This window comes from Nerophis ophidion, linkage group LG15, assembly GCF_033978795.1.
Source record: "Nerophis ophidion isolate RoL-2023_Sa linkage group LG15, RoL_Noph_v1.0, whole genome shotgun sequence".
NCBI lineage: Eukaryota > Metazoa > Chordata > Actinopteri > Syngnathiformes > Syngnathidae > Nerophis > Nerophis ophidion.
In genome coordinates, this window is record NC_084625.1 from 3,946,996 (window position 1) to 3,969,066 (window position 22,071).

The 22,071-nt window shown below is 38.2% G+C and overlaps 1 protein-coding gene across 11 annotated transcripts in view; it reads right to left on the reverse strand.

Annotated features, from left to right (window-relative positions):
* Positions 1-22,071, reverse strand: part of nck1b (NCK adaptor protein 1b) — a 96,555-nt gene that overhangs the window by 37,923 nt on the left and 36,561 nt on the right. For 10 of the 11 annotated variants that reach the window (XR_009809748.1, XR_009809750.1, XR_009809749.1 and 7 more), the window contains exon 2: positions 10,960-11,201. Coding sequence is in view for 3 of the 11 variants with exons in the window: in XM_061921256.1 (XP_061777240.1) it covers positions 10,960-11,185 (226 nt within the window). In the remaining 8 variants the exon portion in view is untranslated. Of the gene's footprint in view, positions 1-2,794; positions 3,050-10,959; positions 11,202-22,071 lie in introns of those variants that run through there. The other variant, XM_061921258.1, reaches the window with a different exon arrangement.

Below are 22,071 nucleotides of genomic sequence, written 5' to 3' on the forward strand. Positions count from 1 at the left end.
TGTACGTTGTAATATGTATATGTGCTTTGCTATGGAGGTTTTTTGCCCAGTCTAGATTGTATTTTTTTTACTTATCCTTCCCCAGTACAAACTCAACGTGTCATGTTTGGAGGAAGAAGAATACTGAGTTGCATCCCAAGAACACCAGGCCTACTGTGAAGCATGGGGGTGGAAACATCATGCTTTGGGGCTGTTTTTCTGCTAAGGGGACAGGACGATTGATCCGTGTTGAGGAAAGAATGAATGGGGCCATGTATCGTGAGATTTTGAGTCAAAACCTCCTTCCATCAGTGAGAGCTTTGAATGGTTGACCAAATACTTATTTTCCGCCATAATTTACAAATAAATTATTTAAAATTCCTACAATGTGAATTCCTGGATTTTTTTTCCACATTCTGTCTCTCACAGTTGAAATGTACCTATGATGAAAATTAGATGTACGTTGTAATATGTATATGTGCTTTTGCTACGGAGGTTTTTTGCCCAGTTTAATTGTATTTTTTTACTTATCCTTCTCTAGTACAAACTCAACTTGTCATGTTTGGAGGAAGAAGAATACTGAGTTGCATCCCAAGAACACCACACCTACTGCGAAGCATGGGGGTGGAAACATCATGCTTTGGGGCTGTTTTTCTGCTAAGGGGACAGGACGATTGATCCGTGTTGAGGAAAGAATGAATGGGGCCATGTATCGTGAGATTTTGAGTCAAAACCTCCTTCCATCAGTGAGAGCTTTGAATGGTTGACCAAATACTTATTTTCCACCATAATTTACAAATACATTCTTTAAAATTCCTACAATGTGAATTCCTGGATTTTTTTTTTTCACATTCTGTCTCTCACAGTTGAAGTGTACCTATGATGAAAATTAGATGTACGTTGTAATATGTATATGTGCTTTTGCTACGGAGGTTTTTTGCCCAGTCTAGATTGTATTTTTTTACTTATCCTTCCCCAGTACAAACTCAACTCGTCATGTTTGGAGGAAGAAGAAAACCGAGTTGCATCCCAGGAACACCACACCTACTGTGAAGCATGGGGGTGGAAACATCATGCTTTGGGGCTGTTTTTCTGCTAAGGGGACAGGACGATTGATCCGTGTTGAGGAAAGAATGAATGGGGCCATGTATCGTGAGATTTTGAGCCAAAACCTTTCAGTGAGAGCTTTGAATGGTTGACCAAATACTTATTTTCCACCATAATTTACAAATGCATTCTTTAAAATTCCTACAATGTGAATTCCTGGATTTTTTTTCCACATTCTGTCTCTCACAGTTGAAGTGTACCTATGATGAAAATTACAGACCTCTGTCATCATTTTAAGTGGGAGAACTTGCACAATCGCTGGCTGACTAAATACTTTTTTGCCCCACTGTATATTTGCGACATTGTCCGGTGCGGCTATTCCATCCATTCCGACGCAAATCCCATAGGGCTTGTGAAAGGATGGTCAGGGTCTGAGAGCTGCGGCCTACCACCATGACCCCGCACTCCCTTCCCTCTGTTGCTAGATATCTCGAGATGTACGTTGTAATATGTATATGTGCTTTGCTACGGAGGTTTTTTGCCCAGTCTAGATTGTATTTTTTTTTACTTATCCTTCCCCAGTACAAACTCAACTTGTCATGTTTGGAGGAAGAAGAATACTGAGTTGCATCCCAAGAACACCACACCTACTGTGAAGCATGGGGGTGGAAACGTCATGCTTTGGGGCTGTTTTTCTGCTAAAGGGACAGGACGATTGATCCGTGTTGAGGAAAGAATGAATGAAGCCATGTATCGTGAGATTTTGAGACAAAACCTCCTTCCATCAGTGAGAGCTTTAAATGGTTGACCAAATACTTATTTTCCGCCATAATTTACAAATAAATTCTTTAAAATTCCTATTTTTTTCACATTCTGTCTCTCACAGTTGAAGTGTACCTATGATGAAAATTACAGACCTCTGTCATCATTTTAAGTGGGAGACTAAATACTTTTTTGCCCCACAGTATTTGTAAAAAAAAAATTGTGAGAAGTCAGCAGTGAAGTGAAGAAGCAGGAGGAGAAGGAACGTCCAAAACAGACTGAAGCCTGCGCAATGATTCAACTTCCTTCCGACTTCTCACTTCCTCTCTGGCCGACAGGGCTAGAAATCTGGCTCGAATTAGAGTTTCCGCTTGCTGGGGGAGGCCGAGGAACAGGAAAACATAAGGAGGGAGCACTTCTCCGAAAACCCCCCCAAAATGAAAGGCTTATCTCTACGCCTCCCCCGCTGCAGCTTCTCTGGACACAACAAGGGGTCCATAGAACGTGTGTAGGAACCAGCTGGAGATTAGAGTACGTCAGCCAGGCTGGAGAAGATCAACAGGCCGCCAATGACATTCCTCTGATAAAGGTGCAAGAGATGTGTGCCATCGATACACGTACACCCCTTCCCTCTTCCCCAACAATGACCGCACTGTTCTACATAAGCAGGGGGGGCTCCCAGAAAGAGCCAGCATCAAAGAAATGGCAGCGTCGTGAGATATTGCCCAACCAAAGTGGCGCTAGGGTCTTCAAAAACAACAATGCAGTCTGGCAAGTTGCCCCGGTTGGAGGGGGGAAAAAAAAGCGGGATTGCGGCGTGGATATATACTTAAAAGCAAGAGACAGAAGCATAGCTGAGGCAATTACAGGCTAGAGCTGAGCAGCGAGAGCATATCCACCCAGTGTGTGCGGACACCTTCTCCCCCAACAGGACACATTCTTGGCCCGCGTGAGAAACGACACAACAGTGAAGAAAACACGCAAAGTAGCAAAGTGAAGAACTCACGAAAGAAATGCTTGAATAGGTTAGCCATGTCCATTTTTGGCTGGGCGCCTCCGTATCTGTCCCGGCCCCGGCTCTCTTCCCACTGCAGCTGTGGAGTTGTTCCATGTGAACACCCAGAGAGCGGGGCTGGGGCTGGGGCCGCCCCCAACCCCCCTCCACGGTCATGTGACCGCCGGGAGCCAATGAGAGCGGGCCGTGGGGAGGCCCTCCGGCTTTGGAAGGCCTCATGGAGGGAGGAAGGAAGGACGAGGAGTGGGCGCTCGGCACGGGAAAGAAAATGAGACGTAAAGAGCAGAGACGTAAGGCAAGCAAAGAGCTATTTTAAGTGCTGCGCCAACAGGATTCAGAGTTTGGCTCTGGTGAGGGAGTCAATACCCGCATGTCATGTGACTGACTGCAGGGAAGTTTACAACAAACACTGGAAACATGAATCCTGCCGACAGTCAGGAGAGCGTATCAAGACACATTCTTCCCATCGTAACGCTACACGCCCAGAACACACTTCTTGGCTTTTTTTACACACACACACGTGCACGTCAAATGTGGTCATCACTCGCAATCCTCCAGTAAAATGTCCCCGGATCGCCTGAGACAGCATAACGGTGTGTATAAACCTGGGCCGATAACACATTATATATTCACCTACAAATATAATTGTCATTATTTTGAAAACAAATGAACCACTGATGAAAAATATATTTGTATATTTTAACTTGAAACACATAATAAAAATGTTGATTAATTCTCCAGTTAAAATGTCCCCGGATCGCCTGAGACAGCATAACAGTGTGTATAAGCCTGGACAGATAACATATTTTATATTTACCTACAAAGATAATTGTCGTTATTTTGAAAACAAATGAACCACTGATGAAATATAGATTTGTATATTTTAACTTGAAACACATAATAAAAATGTTGATTAATTCTCCAGTTAAAATGTCCCCGGATCTCCTGAGACAGCATAACGGTGTGTATAGGCCTGGGCCGATAACACATTATATATTCACCTACAAATATAATTTTCATCATTATTTTGGGAACAAATGAACCACTGATGACATATATATTTGTATATCTTAACTTGAAACACATAATAAAAATATTGATTAATTCCCCAGTTAAAATGTCCCCGGATCGCCTGAGACAGCATAACGGTGTGTAGAAGCCTGGGCCAATAACACATTTTATATCTACTTACAATTATAATTGTCATTATTTTGACAAAAAATGAACCATTGATGAAATATATATTTGTATATCTCAACTTGAAACACATAAATATTGATTAATTCTCCAGTTAAAATGTTCCCGGATCGCCTGAGACAGCATAACGGTGTGTAAAATAAGCCTGGGCAAATAACACATTTTATATCTACTTACAATTATAATTGTCATTATTTTGACAAAAAATGAACCACTGATGAAAAATATATTTGTATATTTTAACTTGAAACACATAATAAAAATATTGATTAATTCTCCAGTTAAAATGTCCCCGGATCGCCTGAGACAGCATAACGGTGTGTATAAGCCTGGGCCAATAACACATTTTATATCTACTTACAATCATAATTTTCATTATTTTGACAAAAAATTAACCACTGATGAAATATATATTTGTATATTTTAACTTGAAACACATAATAAAAATATTAAATAATTCTCCAGTTAAAATGTCCCCGGATCGCCTGAGACAGCATAACGGTGTGTATAAACCTGGGCCAATAACACATTTTATATCTACTTACAATTTTAATTGTCATTATTTTGACAAAAAATGAACCACTGATGAAATATATATTTGTATATCTTAACTTGAAACACATAATAAAAATATTGATTAATTCTCCAGTTAAAATGTCCCCGGATCGCCTGAGACAGCATATAAACCTGTGTATAAACCTGGGCCAATAACACATTTTATATCTACTTACAATTTTAATTGTCATTATTTTGACAAAAAATGAACCACTGATGAAATATATATTTGTATATCTTAACTTGAAACACATAATAAAAATATTAATTCTCCAGTTAAAATGTCCCCGGATCGCCTGAGACAGCATAACGGTGTGTATAAGCCTGGGCCAATAACACATTTTATATCTACTTACAATTATAATTGTCATTATTTTGACAAAAAATAACCACTGATGAAATATATATTTGTATATCTTAACTTGAAACACATAATAAAAATATTAATTCTCCAGTTAAAATGTCCCCGGATCGCCTGAGACAGCATAACGGTGTGTATAAGCCTGGGCCGACAATACATTTTATATCTACTTACAAATATAATTGTCGTTATTTTGAAAACAAATGAACCACTGATGAAATATAGATTTGTATATTTTAACTTGAAACACATAGTAAAAATGTTGATTAATTATCCAGTTAAAATGTCCCCGGATCTCCTGAGACAGCATAACGATGTGTATAGGCCTGGACCGATAACACATTATATATTCACCTACAAATATAATTTTCATCATTATTTTGGGAACAAATGAACCACTGATGAAATATATATTTGTATATCTCAACTTGAAAGACATAATAAAAATATTGATTAATTCTCCAGTTAAAATGTCCCCGGATCGCCTGAGACTGCATAACAGTGTGTATAAACCTGGGCCAATAACACATTTTATATCTACTTACAATTATAATTGTCATTATTTTGACAAAAAATGAACTACTGATGAAATATATAATTTGTATATTTTAACTTGAAACACATAATAAAAATATTGATTAATTCTCCAGTTAAAATGTTCCCGGATCGCCTGAGACAGCATAACGGTGTGTATAAGCCTGGGCCAATAACACATTTTATATCTACTTACAATTTTAATTGTCATTATTTTGACAAAAAATGAACCACTGATGAAATATATATTTGTATATCTTAACTTGAAACACATAATAAAAATATTAATTCTCCAGTTAAAATGTCCCCGGATCGCCTGAGACAGCATAACGGTGTGTATAAGCCTGGGCCAATAACACATTTTATATCTACTTACAATTATAATTGTCATTATTTTGACAAAAAATAACCACTGATGAAATATATATTTGTATATCTTAACTTGAAACACATAATAAAAATATTAATTCTCCAGTTAAAATGTCCCCGGATCGCCTGAGACAGCATAACGGTGTGTATAAACCTGGGCCGACAATACATTTTATATCTACTTACAATTATAATTGTCATTATTTTGACAAAAAATGAACAACTGAAGAAATATATATTTGTATATCTCAACTAGAAATACATAAATATTGATTAATTCTCCAGTTAAAATGTTCCCGGATCGGCTGAGACAGCATAACGGTGTGTATAAGCCTGGGCCGATAACACATTTTATATCCACTTACAAATATAATTGTCATTATTTTGACAACAAATGAACAGCTGATGACATATATATTTGTATATTTTAACTTGAAACACATAATAAAAATGTTGATTAATTCTCCAGTTAAAATGTCCCCGGATCGCCTGAGACAGCATAACGGTGTGTATAAGCCTGGGACAATAACACATTTTATATCTACTTACAATTATAATTGTCATTATTTTGACAAAAAATAACCACTGATGAAATATATATTTGTATATCTTAACTTGAAACACATAATAAAAATATTAATTCTCCAGTTAAAATGTCCCCGGATCGCCTGAGACAGCATAACGGTGTGTATAGGCCAGGGCCGATAACACATTTTATATCCACTTACAAACATAATTGTCATTATTTTGACAGCAAATGAACCACTGATGACATAAATATTTGTATATTTTAACTTGAAACACATGAAAACATTGATTAAAAGTGACAACCAAAAGCAATACAATAGTCTGTTAAGAAGGGTGTGGGAAACCATCCAATATAGACAAGCAAAACAATAAATAATACAACTAAACAAATACTGTATTTTAGTTGTTTGGACAGTAACATGTTCGTACAAGTTTAGATTGGAGTATGTCAATTCTTAACGTGGAAATACGTTAATGTCTCTTGTTTTAATGTTAGCAGTTAAGCTAGCTAGCAAGCTAACAGTAGTCAGCCCATTATTTTATCAAGGTGTGGTTATCAATCACAATTTTCCGATCATTCTAAATTTTACACGTTAATGCCAACTGTCGGCAGTTTATCGAGGCTAACAGACTTACCGAGTTTATTTTAATTTATCGTCCCGTTAATTGACACATCGAATCTCAGCCCAGGGCTAGGTGTGTAATGATTGTAATGTCCCTTTGGGACAGAGGACCCTATTGAATTTCTAGCGTTTTATTCTCTTTATTATTATTCTGCAGCTTTGAGCTGTAATTTGACCCCTTAACATGCTTCAAAACTCACCAAATTTGACACACACGTCGGTATAGCGCCCCCTAGGAAAAAATGACAGACAAAACTGCATGTAACTTCTGTTAGGAATGTCATAGCGACATGAAACAAAAACTCCTATGTAGGTCTGACTTAGACCCAATTTTCATACACTCACTTCTTTCAGCAAAAATCTACAGGAAGTTGGCAAAAACCCCTTCAAAACAAAATTTGCGCAAAAAATGCAATTTTTGCCTCTTTGCGCTGTAATTTGACTCCTTTAAAATGCTTCAAAAGTCACCAAACTTTGCGCACACATAAGGACTGGCGAATATTGCGATCTAATGAAAAAACCAAAGCCCAAAAAAGTTGGCAAAAACCCCTTCAAAATAAAATGTTCGCAAAAAATGCCATTTTTGCCTCTTTGCGCTGTAATTTGACCCCTTTTAAAATGCTTCAAAAGTCACCAAACTTGGCGCACACATAAGGACTGGCGAATATTGCGATCTAATGAAAAAAACAAACCCCAAAACTCAAAATTGCGCTCTAGCGCCAAAACAAAACGCTCTGTAACAATATAAAGACATAACGCAACAATTTGAAGGGTTCAAGGAGATTTATTTGAGCCATAACACAACACCCAACAGGTCAAAATATAGCAACTTTTAGCAAAAACACAACTATAATCAAAGACACAACAACTACAAGCCAAAACATCAACCATACGCCAAAACAACAACTATAACTCAAAAGACAAAAACTAGAAGTGAAAAAACAACTATAAGTCAAAAGACAACAATATTAAGCCAAGAAAACAACTGTAAGTCTAACGACAACAACTAAGTCAAAAGACAACACCTTTAAGCCAAAACAACAACTATAAGTCAGTAGACAACAACTATAACTATTGGTCAAAAGACAGCAACTATAAGTGAAAAAACAACACCTATTTAGTCAAAAGACAACAATATAAAGCCAAGACAACAACTTTAAGTCAAAAGACAACAACTGTAAGTCAAACAACTGTATGTCATGTGACAAGGTTTGCTTATTTTAGGGGTATGCTAATCCTGCTGGCATGGCAACGCTTCAAAATAATAGTAAAACTTGTCCACTTGGAATGACTTGCACTTTAAATGTTGGCCTTTCTATTGACCTTTTCCCTTTGCTGGCATGTGATTGTTTTACTGCTGCACTTAAAGCGTGTCAGGCTGTAACGTGTAGCGTGTAACACTAGCCCCACAGTGACTCTCCACCTGTCACCGCTAACAACCACAGGTGAACAGCTGCGTGGGTAACACGGGCGTGAAACACCAGCTGTGGGTCTTGGAAAATCAAAATGTAATTACAATCGTCACACACCTAGACCCGGAACGATATTCCATGTTAATTAACCGTGCAACAAATGATGAATGAAAATTAAAGCTGCAAGCAGCGTTGGTCGGGTCCGCCTTTGGCTGCTGCCCCCGAGACCCACGGCTGGATAAGCGTTAGAAGACGCCTTGGAGCCACTATTTTGAGAATCTAATGCATTGTGAAAGTAATGCAGTTGTTTATTGAAGTGAAAATATCAAACTTCCTGTTGATTTTTGCTAAAGTATGTTAATTATTAAAATGTAGGTCTAAGTGAGACCTACATGGTGTTTTTTGTTTCATGTCTCTCTGACATTCCTACCGGAAGTTACAAGCAGTTTTGTCTGTGTTTTCTTCCTAGGAGCAGTTTGTCCGTGTTGTATTCCTGGGGGGGGCGGTAGAGCGCAGTTTTGAGGTTAGGTTTTTTCATCAGATCGCAATTTTTGCCAGACCTGATGTGTGTGTCAAGTTTGGTGAGTTTAGAAGCATTTTAAGGGGGTCAAATAACAGCTCAAAGAGGCAAAAATGACATTTTTTAGGAGACTTTGCACAGGGGTTCTTTGAAGGCGCGTAAAATCAAAACCTGAGAACTATTCAAAACTCTGTTCCATACTTTTAATCAGAAGGGTTCAATCTCTCTCCTGTGCGAGTTTGAAGCCAACACAACAAACGCACTCAGAGGAGATAATGTTTGAAGAAAGGTGACCGGTTTTTACAAAACTTTTGTTTTGAAGGGGGGATTGCAAACTTCCTGTTGATTTTTGTTGGGGGTTGTCAATCTAAGAAATGTAGGTCTAAGCGAGACCTACATAGAGGTTTTTGTTTCATGTCTCTCCGACATTCTTACCGGAAGTTACAAGCAATTTTGTCTGTGTTTTCTTCCTAGGAGCAGTTTTTTCAGTGTTTTATTCAAAAATAGCGCTAGAGCGCAATTTTGGAGTTTGTTTTTTTCATTAGATTGCAATATTCGCCAGTACTGATGTGTGCGCCAAGTTTGGTGACTTTTGAAGCATTTTAAAGGGGTCAAATTACAGCGCAAAGAGGCAAAAATGGCATTTTTTTGCGCAAATTGTATTTTGAAGGGGATTTTGCCAACTTCCTGTAGATTTTTGCTGAAAGAAGTGAGTGTATGAAAATTGGGTCTAAGTCAGACCTACATAGGAGTTTTTGTTTCATGTCGCTATGACATTCCTAAACAGAAGTTACATGCAGTTTTGTCTGTCATTTTTTCCTAGGGGGCGCTAGAGCGCAATTTTCATTTTGGGGGATTGGTTGCTTAATATGTTGGGAAGGTTTGTTATACCGACGTGTGTCAAATTTGGTGAGTTTTGAAGCATGTTAAGGGGGTCAAATTACAGCGCGTAGGTGCGGAATAATAATAAAACACAGCAGTTTCAATAGGGTCCTTTGCCATGGACCAAGGACCCTAATTAAAGCAGCGATGGACGGACGGGACAGAGTATATATGGAAGTGGCTGAGGAGAGGGAAGTCTCAGATATAAGTTAGAACAACACACTACTTTGTATTGTAGTTTTTACCTTCCATAACGTCGCTACTGACAGATATAAGTTAGAATGAAAATACATGGGTACGGCTAGTAGCTACTATTAGCAAACTGATAGATTTACCAACTGGGCGTAATATCTTTACATCGACACACTCTCTCGTCGCAACTCGGCACCTATAAGTTTACAATTTCAGTAGTTGTAAAATGTTGGACGGTTGTTTTTACGATGTGCAGGCAAACGAAAACTTTAAAACGTGCCGGCTTAGCTACGGCACCTGGCAGCCATCTAGGTATGGACCAGGGGTGTCAAACTCAAATACAGAGTGGGCCAACATTTTAAGCGGAACAAAACCGCGGGCCAAGGTTGAACAAATTAACCTTTTTAATAGGGACCCAAAATAGTTTTGCATTAAATATCGAACAAGCAAGGCTTATATAACTTTAGTGACATGCAAAATCCAGTTTCAAATAATTAGAACAATTAATTGCTTAATATGTTGGGAAGGTTTGCTATACCGACGTGTGTGTCAAATTTGGTGAGTTTTGAAGCATGTTAAGGGGGTCAAATTACAGCGCGTAGGTGCGGAATAATAATAAAACACAGCAGTTTCAATAGGGTCCGCATTATTATTACCAAATAATAATACTGAATAATGACACACTTTTAATTTTTTTTTTTACCAAAACCCTTTGGGGTCCCCGGGATCATAACTGAGTGGAGGTTTAAACGTATATTTTTTATACATATTGTGTATTAATTTTTAAAATAAAAAATATCAAAGCGGCCCCCGCTTGTTTTGATTTTTCAGTGTGTGGTCCTCAGTGGAAATAGTTTGGACACCCCTGGGTTAGTTGGATATTGTCATTACTGCCACAAGTGGTGGAAACGTGTATTACAAGTGAATACGAAGAACTCGCGGCCTATGGTTAAGAAAGACTGCACGGACCAACAGGTCCTTACCTAGCGTGTCTTTGAGGTTCTTGACAATGGAGGCTTTCCTGGCGCTGTTTTTCCTCTCCACGTAGTTGGACGGCACAAACCCGGTTTTGTTGGTGGCGTTTCGGACCCTCCACCAGGACTTGGAGTCGTCGAGGAGCCAGAGGCGCTCGTTCTTCTTGATGTCCAGCTCCTGGTCCTGCTGCGCCATGTAGTCGAACTTGGCGATGACGATCACTTCTTCCGTCATCTTGCACGAAGGGGAACTGCGGGAAAAGGACAGAAAATGGTGGGAGGTGACCTCGCATTGCAGAAGTTGGGAGAGGGGAACACAAACTCCTACACGTGTTTGTAAAGGTCACCCGGGTTCTTATTTTGGAGTCAACCCCGTTTCCATATGAGTTGGGAAATTGTGTTAGATGTAAATATAAACAGAATACAATGATTTGCAAATCATTTTCAACCCATATTCAGTTGAATATGCGACAAAGACATCAGTTTATTTGTTGCAAATAATCATTAACTTTAGAATTTGATGCCAGCAACACGTGCGAAAAAAGTTGGGAAAGGTGGCAATAAATACTGATGAAGTTGAGGAATGCTCATCAAACACTTATGTGGAACATACCACCGGTGTGCAGGCTAATTGGGAACAGGTGGGTGCCATGATTGGGTTTAAAAACAGCTTTCCAAAAAATGCTCAGTCTTTCACAAGAAAGGATGGGGCGAGGTACACCCCTTTGTCCACAACTGCGTGAGCAAATAGTCAAACAGTTTAAGAACAACCTTTCTCAAAGTGCAATTGCAAGAAATGTAGGGATTTCAACATCTACAGTCCATACAAAAACAAGGAAAGACGTGAACAATTCAAGTTACAATAGTGTCACTTGGATGTCTGTGTCGGACCATTGTAGCAAAATAATAACCACAAATATTCGGATTTATGTTGAAATCCTGATTATTACCAAGATAATTCAGTATAAGTTATTTTGCTAGTAGGCTAATATAATCACATTATGTGTTGTCTTCATTATAACACTTATATAAGACTTTTAAAGTCATTTTGATAGTAGGCTAATATAATCACATTATGTGTTGTCTTCATTATAACACTTATATAAGACTTTTAAAGTCATTTTGATAGTAGGCTAATATAGCTAATATAGACACTTACATCATGTGTTTCCTTTATTATAACACTTTCAAAAGACGTTTAAAGTCATTTTGATAGTAGGCTAATATGGCTAATATAGACACATCGTGTGTTGTCTTCATTATAACACTTATATATGACTTTAATTAATTTTGATAGTAGGCTAATATAGACACTTATATCATATTTTGCCTTCATTATAACACTTATATAAGACTTTTAAAGTCATATTGATAGTAGGCTAATATAGACATCTTGTGTTGCCTTCATTGTAACACTTATAAAATACTTTTAAAGTCACTTTGATAGTAGGCTAATATGGCCAATAGGACAAGCGGTAGTAACTGGATGGATGGATGGATAGACACATCATATGTTGTCTTCATTATAACACTTATAAGACTTTTAAAGTCATTTTAATAGTAGGCTAATATAATGAAGACAACACATGATGTGTCTCTATTAGCCTACTATTAAAATGACTTTAAAAGTCTTATAAGTGTTATAATGAAGACAACACATGATGTGTCTAACACTTATATAAGACTTTTAAAGTCATTTTGATAGTAGGCTAATATAGCTACATCATGTGTTTACTTTATAATAACACTTTCAAAAGACGTTTAAAGTCATTTTGATAGTAGGCTAATATGGCTAATATAGACACATCGTGTGTTGTCTTCATTGTAACACTTATATAAGACAACGTCATTTTGATAGTAGGCTAATATAACTAATATAAACACATCATGTGTTGCCTTCATTATAACACTCATATAAGACTTTTAAAGTCATTTTGATAGTAGGCTAATATAGCTAGCATAGACACAATGTGTTGTCTTCATTATAACACTCATAAGACTTTTAAAGTCATTTTGATAGTAGGCTAATATAGCTAGCATAGACACAATGTGTTGTCTTCATTATAACACTCATATAAGACTTTTAAAGTCATTTTGATAGTAGGCTAATATAACTAATATAGACACATAATGTGTTGTCTTCATTGTAACACTTATAAAATACTTTTGAAGTCACTTTGATAGTAGGCCAATATGGCCAATAGGACAAGCGGTAGAAATGGATGGATGGATGGATAGACACATCATTTCTTGTCTTCATTATAACACTTATAAGACTTTTAAAGTCATTTTGATAGTAGGCTAATATAGACACTTACATCATGTGTTGTCTTCATTATAACACTTATATAAGACAACGTCATTTTGATAGTAGGCTAATATAACTAATATAAACACATCATGTGTTGCCTTCATTATAAACCTCATATAATAATTTTAAAGTAATTTTGATAGTAGGCTCATATGGCTAATATAGACACATAATGTGCTGTCTTCATTATAACACTTATATAAGACTTTTAAAGTCATTTTGATAGTAGGCTAATATAACTAATATAAACACATCATGTGTTGCCTTCATTATAACACTCATAAGACTTTTAAAGTCATTTTGATAGTAGGCTAATATAGCTAGCATAGACACAATGTGTTGTCTTCATTATAACACTCATATAAGACTTTTAAAGTCATTTTGATAGTAGGCTAATATAACTAATATAGACACATAATGTGTTGTCTTCATTGTAACACTTATAAAATACTTTTGAAGTCACTTTGATAGTAGGCCAATATGGCCAATAGGACAAGCGGTAGAAAATGGATGGATGGATAGACACGTCATTTCTTGTCTTCATTATAACACTTATAAGACTTTTAAAGTCATTTTGATAGTAGGCTAATATAGCTACATCATGTGTTGTCTTCATTATAACAATTATATAAGACAACGTCATTTTGATAGTAGGCTAATATAACTAATATAAACACATCATGTGTTGCCTTCATTATAACACTCATATAATAATTTTAAAGTCATTTTGATAGTAGGCTAATATGGCTAATATAGACACATCATGTGTTGCCTTCATTATAACACTTATATAAGACTTTTAAAGTCATTTTGATAGTAGGCTAATATAACTAATATAAACACATCATGTGTTGCCTTCATTATAACACTTATATAAGACTTAATTTTTGCGGGCTCAGACAATTTTTGGGGGTATTTTTGGTCCAAAATGGCTCTTTCAACATTAGCGACACAAAACGCTACCAACAAACTGGAACATTTGTCCAACGCTTAGAAGAGTAGATTGCTGAATGAATGCCAGCTTTTCAAAATAAATGACAACCACAAATGACTATTTGTTTTCGGTCTTTAACACAAATCTAACAGATCTGGGTTTTCCAAAGCTTTCGTTCCAGCGAGGACTACTTCCTCTCAGGCAACATCCAACTATTGTCCACTGTGTTGCCTATCAGACAGAAACTTCCAGGACTACACGGGCAGACAAAGACGTCAGGAAGAGCTTCCATTTATTTTCAAAATAAATGACAACCACAAATGACTATTTGTTTTCGGTCTTTAACACAAATCTAACAGATCTGGTTTTTCCAAAGCTTTTGTTCCAGCGAGGACTACTTCCTCTCAGGCAACATCCAACTATTGTCCACTGTGTTGCCTATCAAACAGAAACTTCCAGGACTACACGGGCAGACAAAGACATTAGGAAGAACTTCAATTTATTTTCAAAATAAATGACAACCACAAATGACTATTTGTTTTCGGTCTTTAACACAAACCTAACAGATCTGGGTTTTCCAAAGCTTTCGTTCCAGTGAGGACTACTTCCTCTCAGGCAACATCCAACTATGTGTTGCCTATCAAACAGAAACTTCCAGGACTACACGGGCAGACAAAGACGTCAGGAAGAGCTTCCATTTATTTTCAAAATAAATGACAACCACAAATGACTATTTGTTTTCGGTCTTTAACACAAATCTAACAGATCTGGGTTTTCCAAAGCTTTCGTTCCAGCAAGGACTACTTCCTCTCAGGCAACATCCAACTATTGTCCACTGTGTTGCCTATCAAACAGAAACTTCCAGGACTACACGGGCAGACAAAGACGTTAGGAAGAGCTTCCATTTATTTTCAAAATAAATGACAACCACAAATGACTATTTGTTTTGGGTCTTTAACACAAATCTAACAGATCTGGGTTTTCCAAAGCTTTCGTTCCAGCGAGGACTACTTCCTCTTAGGCAACATCCAACTATTGTCCACTGTGTTGCCTATCAGACAGAAACTTCCAGGACTACACGGGCAGACAAAGACGTTAGGAAGAACTTCCATTTATTTTCAAAATAAATGACAAGCACAAATGACTATTTGTTTTCGGTCTTTAACACAAATCTAACAGATCTGGGTTTTCCAAAGCTTTCCTTCCAGCGAGGACTACTTCCTCTCAGGCAACATCCAACTATGTGTTGCCTATCAAACAGAAACTTCCAGGACTACACGGGCAGACAAAGACGTTAGGAAGAGCTTCCATTTATTTTCAAAATAAATGACAAGCACAAATGACTATTTGTTTTCGGTCTTTAACAAAAATCTAACAGATCTGGGTTTTCCAAAGCTTTCGTTCCAGCGAGGACTACTTCCTCTCAGGCAACATCCAACTATTGTCCACTGTGTTGCCTATCAAACAGAAACTTCCAGGACTACACCGGCAGACAAAGACGTTAGGAAGAGCTTCCATTTATTTTCAAAATAAATGACAACCACAAATGACTATTTGTTTTCGGTCTTTAACACAAATCTAACAGATCTGGGTTTTCCAAAGCTTTCGTTCCAGCGAGGACTACTTCCTCTCAGGCAACATCCAACTATGTGTTGCCTATCAAACAGAAACTTCCAGGACTACACGGGGAGACAAAGACGTTAGGAAGAGCTTCCATTTATTTTCAAAATAAATGACAACCACAAATGACTATTTGTTTTTGGTCTTTAACACAAATCTAACAGATCTGGGTTTTCCAAAGCTTCCGTTAGAGCGAGGACTACTTCCTCTCAGGCAACATCCAACTATTGTCCACTGTGTTGCCTATCAAACAGAAACTTCCAGGACTACACGGGCAGACAAAGACGTTAGGAAGAACTTCCATTTATTTTCAAAATAAATGACTATTTGTTTTCGGTCTTTAACACAAATCTAACAGATCTGGGTTTTCCAAAGCTTTCGTTCCAGCGAGGACTACTTCCTCTCAGGCAACATCCAACTATTGTCCACTGTGTTGCCCATCAAACAGAAACTTCCAGGACTACACGGGCAGACAAAGACGTTAGGAAGAGCTTCCATTTATTTTCAAAATAAATGACAACCACAAATGACTATTTGTTTTCGGTCTTTAACACAAATCTAACAGATCTGGGTTTTCCAAAGCTTTCGTTCCAGCGAGGACTACTTCCTCTCAAGCAACATCCAACTATTGTCCACTGTGTTGCCTATCAAACAGAAACTTCCAGGACTACACGGGCAGACAAAGACGTTAAAGAACTTCCATTTGTTTTCAAAATAAATGACAACCACAAATGACTATTTGTTTTCGGTCTTTAACACAAATCTAACAGATCTGGGTTTTCCAAAGCTTTCGTTCCAGCGAGGACTACTTCCTCTCAGGCAACATCCAACTATTGTCCACTGTGTTGCCTATCAAACAGAAACTTCCAGGACTACACGGGCAGACAAAGACGTTAGGAAGAACTTCCATTTATTTTCAAAATAAATGACAACCACAAATGACTATTTGTTTTCGGTCTTTAACACAAATCTAACAGATCTGGGTTTTCCAAAGCTTTCGTTCCAGCGAGGACTACTTCCTCTCAGGCAACATCCAACTATTGTCCGATGTGTTGCCTATCAAACAGAAACTTCCAGGACTACACGGGCAGACAAAGACGTTAGGAAGAACTTCCATTTATTTTCAAAATAAATGACTATTTGTTTTCGGTCTTTAACACAAATCTAACAGATCTGGGTTTTCCAAAGCTTTCGTTCCAGCGAGGACTACTTCCTCTCAGGCAACATCCAACTATTGTCCACTGTGTTGCCTATCAAACAGAAACTTCCAGGACTACACGGGCAGACAAAGACGTCAGGAAGAGCTTCCATTTATTTTCAAAATAAATGACAACCACAAATGACTATTTGTTTTCGGTCTTTAACACAAATCTAACAGATCTGGGTTTTCCAAAGCTTTCGTTCCAGCGAGGACTACTTCCTCTCAGGCAACATCCAACTATTGTCCACTGTGTTGCCTATCAAACCGAAACTTCCAGGACTACACGGGCAGACAAAGACGTCAGGAAGAGCTTCCATTTATTTTCAAAATAAATGACAACCACAAATGACTATTTGTTTTTGGTCTTTAACACAAATCTAACAGATCTGGGTTTTCCAAAGCTTTCGTTCCAGCGAGGACTACTTCCTCTCAGGCAACATCCAACTATTGTCCACTGTGTTGCCTATCAAACAGAAACTTCCAGGACTACACGGGCAGACAAAGACGTCAGGAAGAGCTTCCATTTATTTTCAAAATAAATGACAACCACAAATGACTATTTGTTTTCGGTCTTTAACACAAATCTAACAGATCTGGGTTTTCCAAAGCTTTCGTTCCAGCGAGGACTACTTCCTCTCAGGCAACATCCAACTATGTGTTGCCTATCAAACAGAAACTTCCAGGACTACACGGGCAGACAAAGACGTTAGGAAGAACTTCCATTTATTTTCAAAATAAATGACAACCACAAATGACTATTTGTTTTCGGTCTTTAACACAAATCTAACAGATCTGGGTTTTCCAAAGCTTTCGTTCCAGCGAGGACTACTTCCTCTCAGGCAACATCCAACTATTGTCCACTGTGTTGCCTATCAAACAGAAACTTCCAGGACTACACGGGCAGACAAAGACGTTAGGAAGAGCTTCCATTTATTTTCAAAATAAATGACTATTTGTTTTCGGTCTTTAACACAAATCTAACAGATCTGGGTTTTCCAAAGCTTTCGTTCCAGCGAGGACTACTTCCTCTCAGGCAACATCCAACTATTGTCCACTGTGTTGCCTATCAAACAGAAACTTCCAGGACTACACGGGCAGACAAAGACGTCAGGAAGAGCTTCCATTTATTTTCAAAATAAATGACAACCACAAATGACTATTTGTTTTCGGTCTTTAACACAAATCTAACAGATCTGGGTTTTCCAAAGCTTTCGTTCCAGCGAGGACTACTTCCTCTCAGGCAACATCCAACTATTGTCCACTGTGTTGCCTATCAAACCGAAACTTCCAGGACTACACGGGCAGACAAAGACGTCAGGAAGAGCTTCCATTTATTTTCAAAATAAATGACAACCACAAATGACTATTTGTTTTTGGTCTTTAACACAAATCTAACAGATCTGGGTTTTCCAAAGCTTTCGTTCCAGCGAGGACTACTTCCTCTCAGGCAACATCCAACTATTGTCCACTGTGTTGCCTATCAAACAGAAACTTCCAGGACTACACGGGCAGACAAAGACGTCAGGAAGAGCTTCCATTTATTTTCAAAATAAATGACAACCACAAATGACTATTTGTTTTCGGTCTTTAACACAAATCTAACAGATCTGGGTTTTCCAAAGCTTTCGTTCCAGCGAGGACTACTTCCTCTCAGGCAACATCCAACTATGTGTTGCCTATCAAACAGAAACTTCCAGGACTACACGGGCAGACAAAGACGTTAGGAAGAACTTCCATTTATTTTCAAAATAAATGACAACCACAAATGACTATTTGTTTTCGGTCTTTAACACAAATCTAACAGATCTGGGTTTTCCAAAGCTTTCGTTCCAGCGAGGACTACTTCCTCTCAGGCAACATCCAACTATTGTCCACTGTGTTGCCTATCAAACAGAAACTTCCAGGACTACACGGGCAGACAAAGACGTTAGGAAGAGCTTCCATTTATTTTCAAAATAAATGACTATTTGTTTTCGGTCTTTAACACAAATCTAACAGATCTGGGTTTTCCAAAGCTTTCGTTCCAGCGAGGACTACTTCCTCTCAGGCAACATCCAACTATTGTCCACTGTGTTGCCTATCAAACAGAAACTTCCAGGACTACACGGGCAGACAAAGACGTTAGGAAGAGCTTCCATTTATTTTCAAAATAAATGACTATTTGTTTTCGGTCTTTAACACAAATCTAACAGATCTGGGTTTTCCAAAGCTTTCGTTCCAGCGAGGACTACTTCCTCTCAGGCAACATCCAACTATTGTCCACTGTGTTGCCTATCAAACAGAAACTTCCAGGACTACACGGGCAGACAAAGACGTCAGGAAGAGCTTCCATTTATTTTCAAAATAAATGACAACCACAAATGACTATTTGTTTTCGGTCTTTAACACAAATCTAACAGATCTGGGTTTTCCAAAGCTTTCGTTCCAGCGAGGACTACTTCCTCTCAGGCAACATCCAACTATGTGTTGCCTATCAAACAGAAACTTCCAGGACTACACGGGCAGACAAAGACGTTAGGAAGAACTTCCATTTATTTTCAAAATAAATGACAACCACAAATGACTATTTGTTTTCGGTCTTTAACACAAATCTAACAGATCTGGGTTTTCCAAAGCTTTCGTTCCAGCGAGGACTACTTCCTCTCAGGCAACATCCAACTATGTGTTGCCTATCAAACAGAAACTTCCAGGACTACACGGGCAGACAAAGACGTTAGGAAGAGCTTCCATTTATTTTCAAAATAAATGACAACCACAAATGACTATTTGTTTTCGGTCTTTAACACAAATCTAACAGATCTGGGTTTTCCAAAGCTTTCGTTCCAGAGAGGACTACTTCCTCTCAAGCAACATCCAACTATTGTCCACTGTGTTGCCTATCAAACAGAAACTTCCAGGACTACACGGGCAGACAAAGACGTTAGGAAGAGCTTCCATTTATTTTCAAAATAAATGACAACCACAAATGACTATTTGTTTTCGGTCTTTAACACAAATCTAACAGATCTGGATTTTCCAAAGCTTTCGTTCCAGCGAGGACTACTTCCTCTCAGGCAACATCCAACTATGTGTTGCCTATCAAACAGAAACTTCCAGGACTACACGGGCAGACAAAGACTTTAGGAAGAGCTTCCATTTATTTTCAAAATAAATGACAACCACAAATGACTATTTGTTTTCGGTCTTTAACACAAATCTAACAGATCTGGGTTTTCCAAAGCTTTCGTTCCAGCGAAGACTACTTCCTCTCAGGCAACATCCAACTATGTGTTGCCTATCAAACAGAAACTTCCAGGACTACACGGGCAGACAAAGACGTTAGGAAGAACTTCCATTTATTTTCAAAATAAATGACTATTTGTTTTCGGTCTTTAACACAAATCTAACAGATCTGGGTTTTCCAAAGCTTTCGTTCCAGCGAGGACTACTTCCTCTCAGGCAACATCCAACTATTGTCCACTGTGTTGCCTATCAAACAGAAACTTCCAGGACTACACGGGCAGACAAAGACGTCAGGAAGAGCTTCCATTTATTTTCAAAATAAATGACAACCACAAATGACTATTTGTTTTCGGTCTTTAACACAAATCTAACAGATCTGGGTTTTCCAAAGCTTTTGTTCCAGCGAGGACTACTTCCTCTCAGGCAACATCCAACTATTGTCCACGGTGTTGCCATTCAAACAGAAACTTCCAGGACTACACGGGCAGACAAAGACGTTAGGAAGAGCTTCCATTTATTTTCAAAATAAATGACAACCACAAATGACTATTTGTTTTCGGTGTTTAACACAAATCTAACAGATCTGGGTTTTCCAAAGCTTTTGTTCCAGCGAGGACTACTTCCTCTCAGGCAACATCCAACTATTGTCCACTGTGTTGCCTATCAAACAGAAACTTCCAGGACTACACGGGCAGACAAAGACGTTAGGAAGAGCTTCCATTTATTTTCAAAATAAATGACAACCACAAATGACTATTTGTTTTCGGTCTTTAACACAAATCTAACAGATCTGGGTTTTCCAAAGCTTTTGTTCCAGCGAGGACTACTTCCTCTCAGGCAACATCCAACTATTGTCCGATATGTTGCCTATCAAACAGAAACTTCCAGGACTACACGGGCAGACAAAGACGTCAGGAAGAGCTTCCATTTATTTTCAAAATAAATGACAACCACTAATGACTATTTGTTTTCGGTCTTTAACACAAATCTAACAGATCTGGGTTTTCCAAAGCTTTCGTTCCAGCGAGGACTACTTCCTCTCAGGCAACATCCAACTATGTGTTGCCTATCAAACAGAAACTTCCAGGACTACACGGGCAGACAAAGACGTTAGGAAGAACTTCCATTTATTTTCAAAATAAATGACTATTTGTTTTCGGTGTTTAACACAAATCTAACAGATCTGGGTTTTCCAAAGCTTTCGTTCCAGCGAGGACTACTTCCTCTCAGGCAACATCCAACTATTGTCCACTGTGTTGCCTATCAAACAGAAACTTCCAGGACTACACGGGCAGTCAAAGACATTACGAAGAACTTCCATTTATTTTCGAAATAAATGACAACCACAAATGACTATTTGTTTTCGGTCTTTAACACAAATCTAACAGATCTGGGTTTTCCAAAGCTTTCGTTCCAGCGAGGACTACTTCCTCTCAGGCAACATCCAACTATGTGTTGCCTATCAAACAGAAACTTCCAGGACTACACGGGCAGACAAAGACGTTAGGAAGAACTTCCATTTATTTTCAAAATAAATGACTATTTGTTTTCGGTGTTTAACACAAATTTAACAGATCTGGGTTTTCCAAAGCTTTCGTTCCAGCGAGGACTACTTCCTCTCAGGCAACATCCAACTATGTGTTGCCTATCAAACAGAAACTTCCAGGACTACACGGGCAGACAAAGACGTTAGGAAGAGCTTCCATTGCCAGCAGAGTGGCGAGAAGACTTCAAACCGATTGAAAACAGAAAGTTTCTGTTGCTCATCACAAAAACAGCGACACTCCCCAGGCGCTGGGGTAGTGTGTCGCTCGCATCTTGTAAAAACAAAGA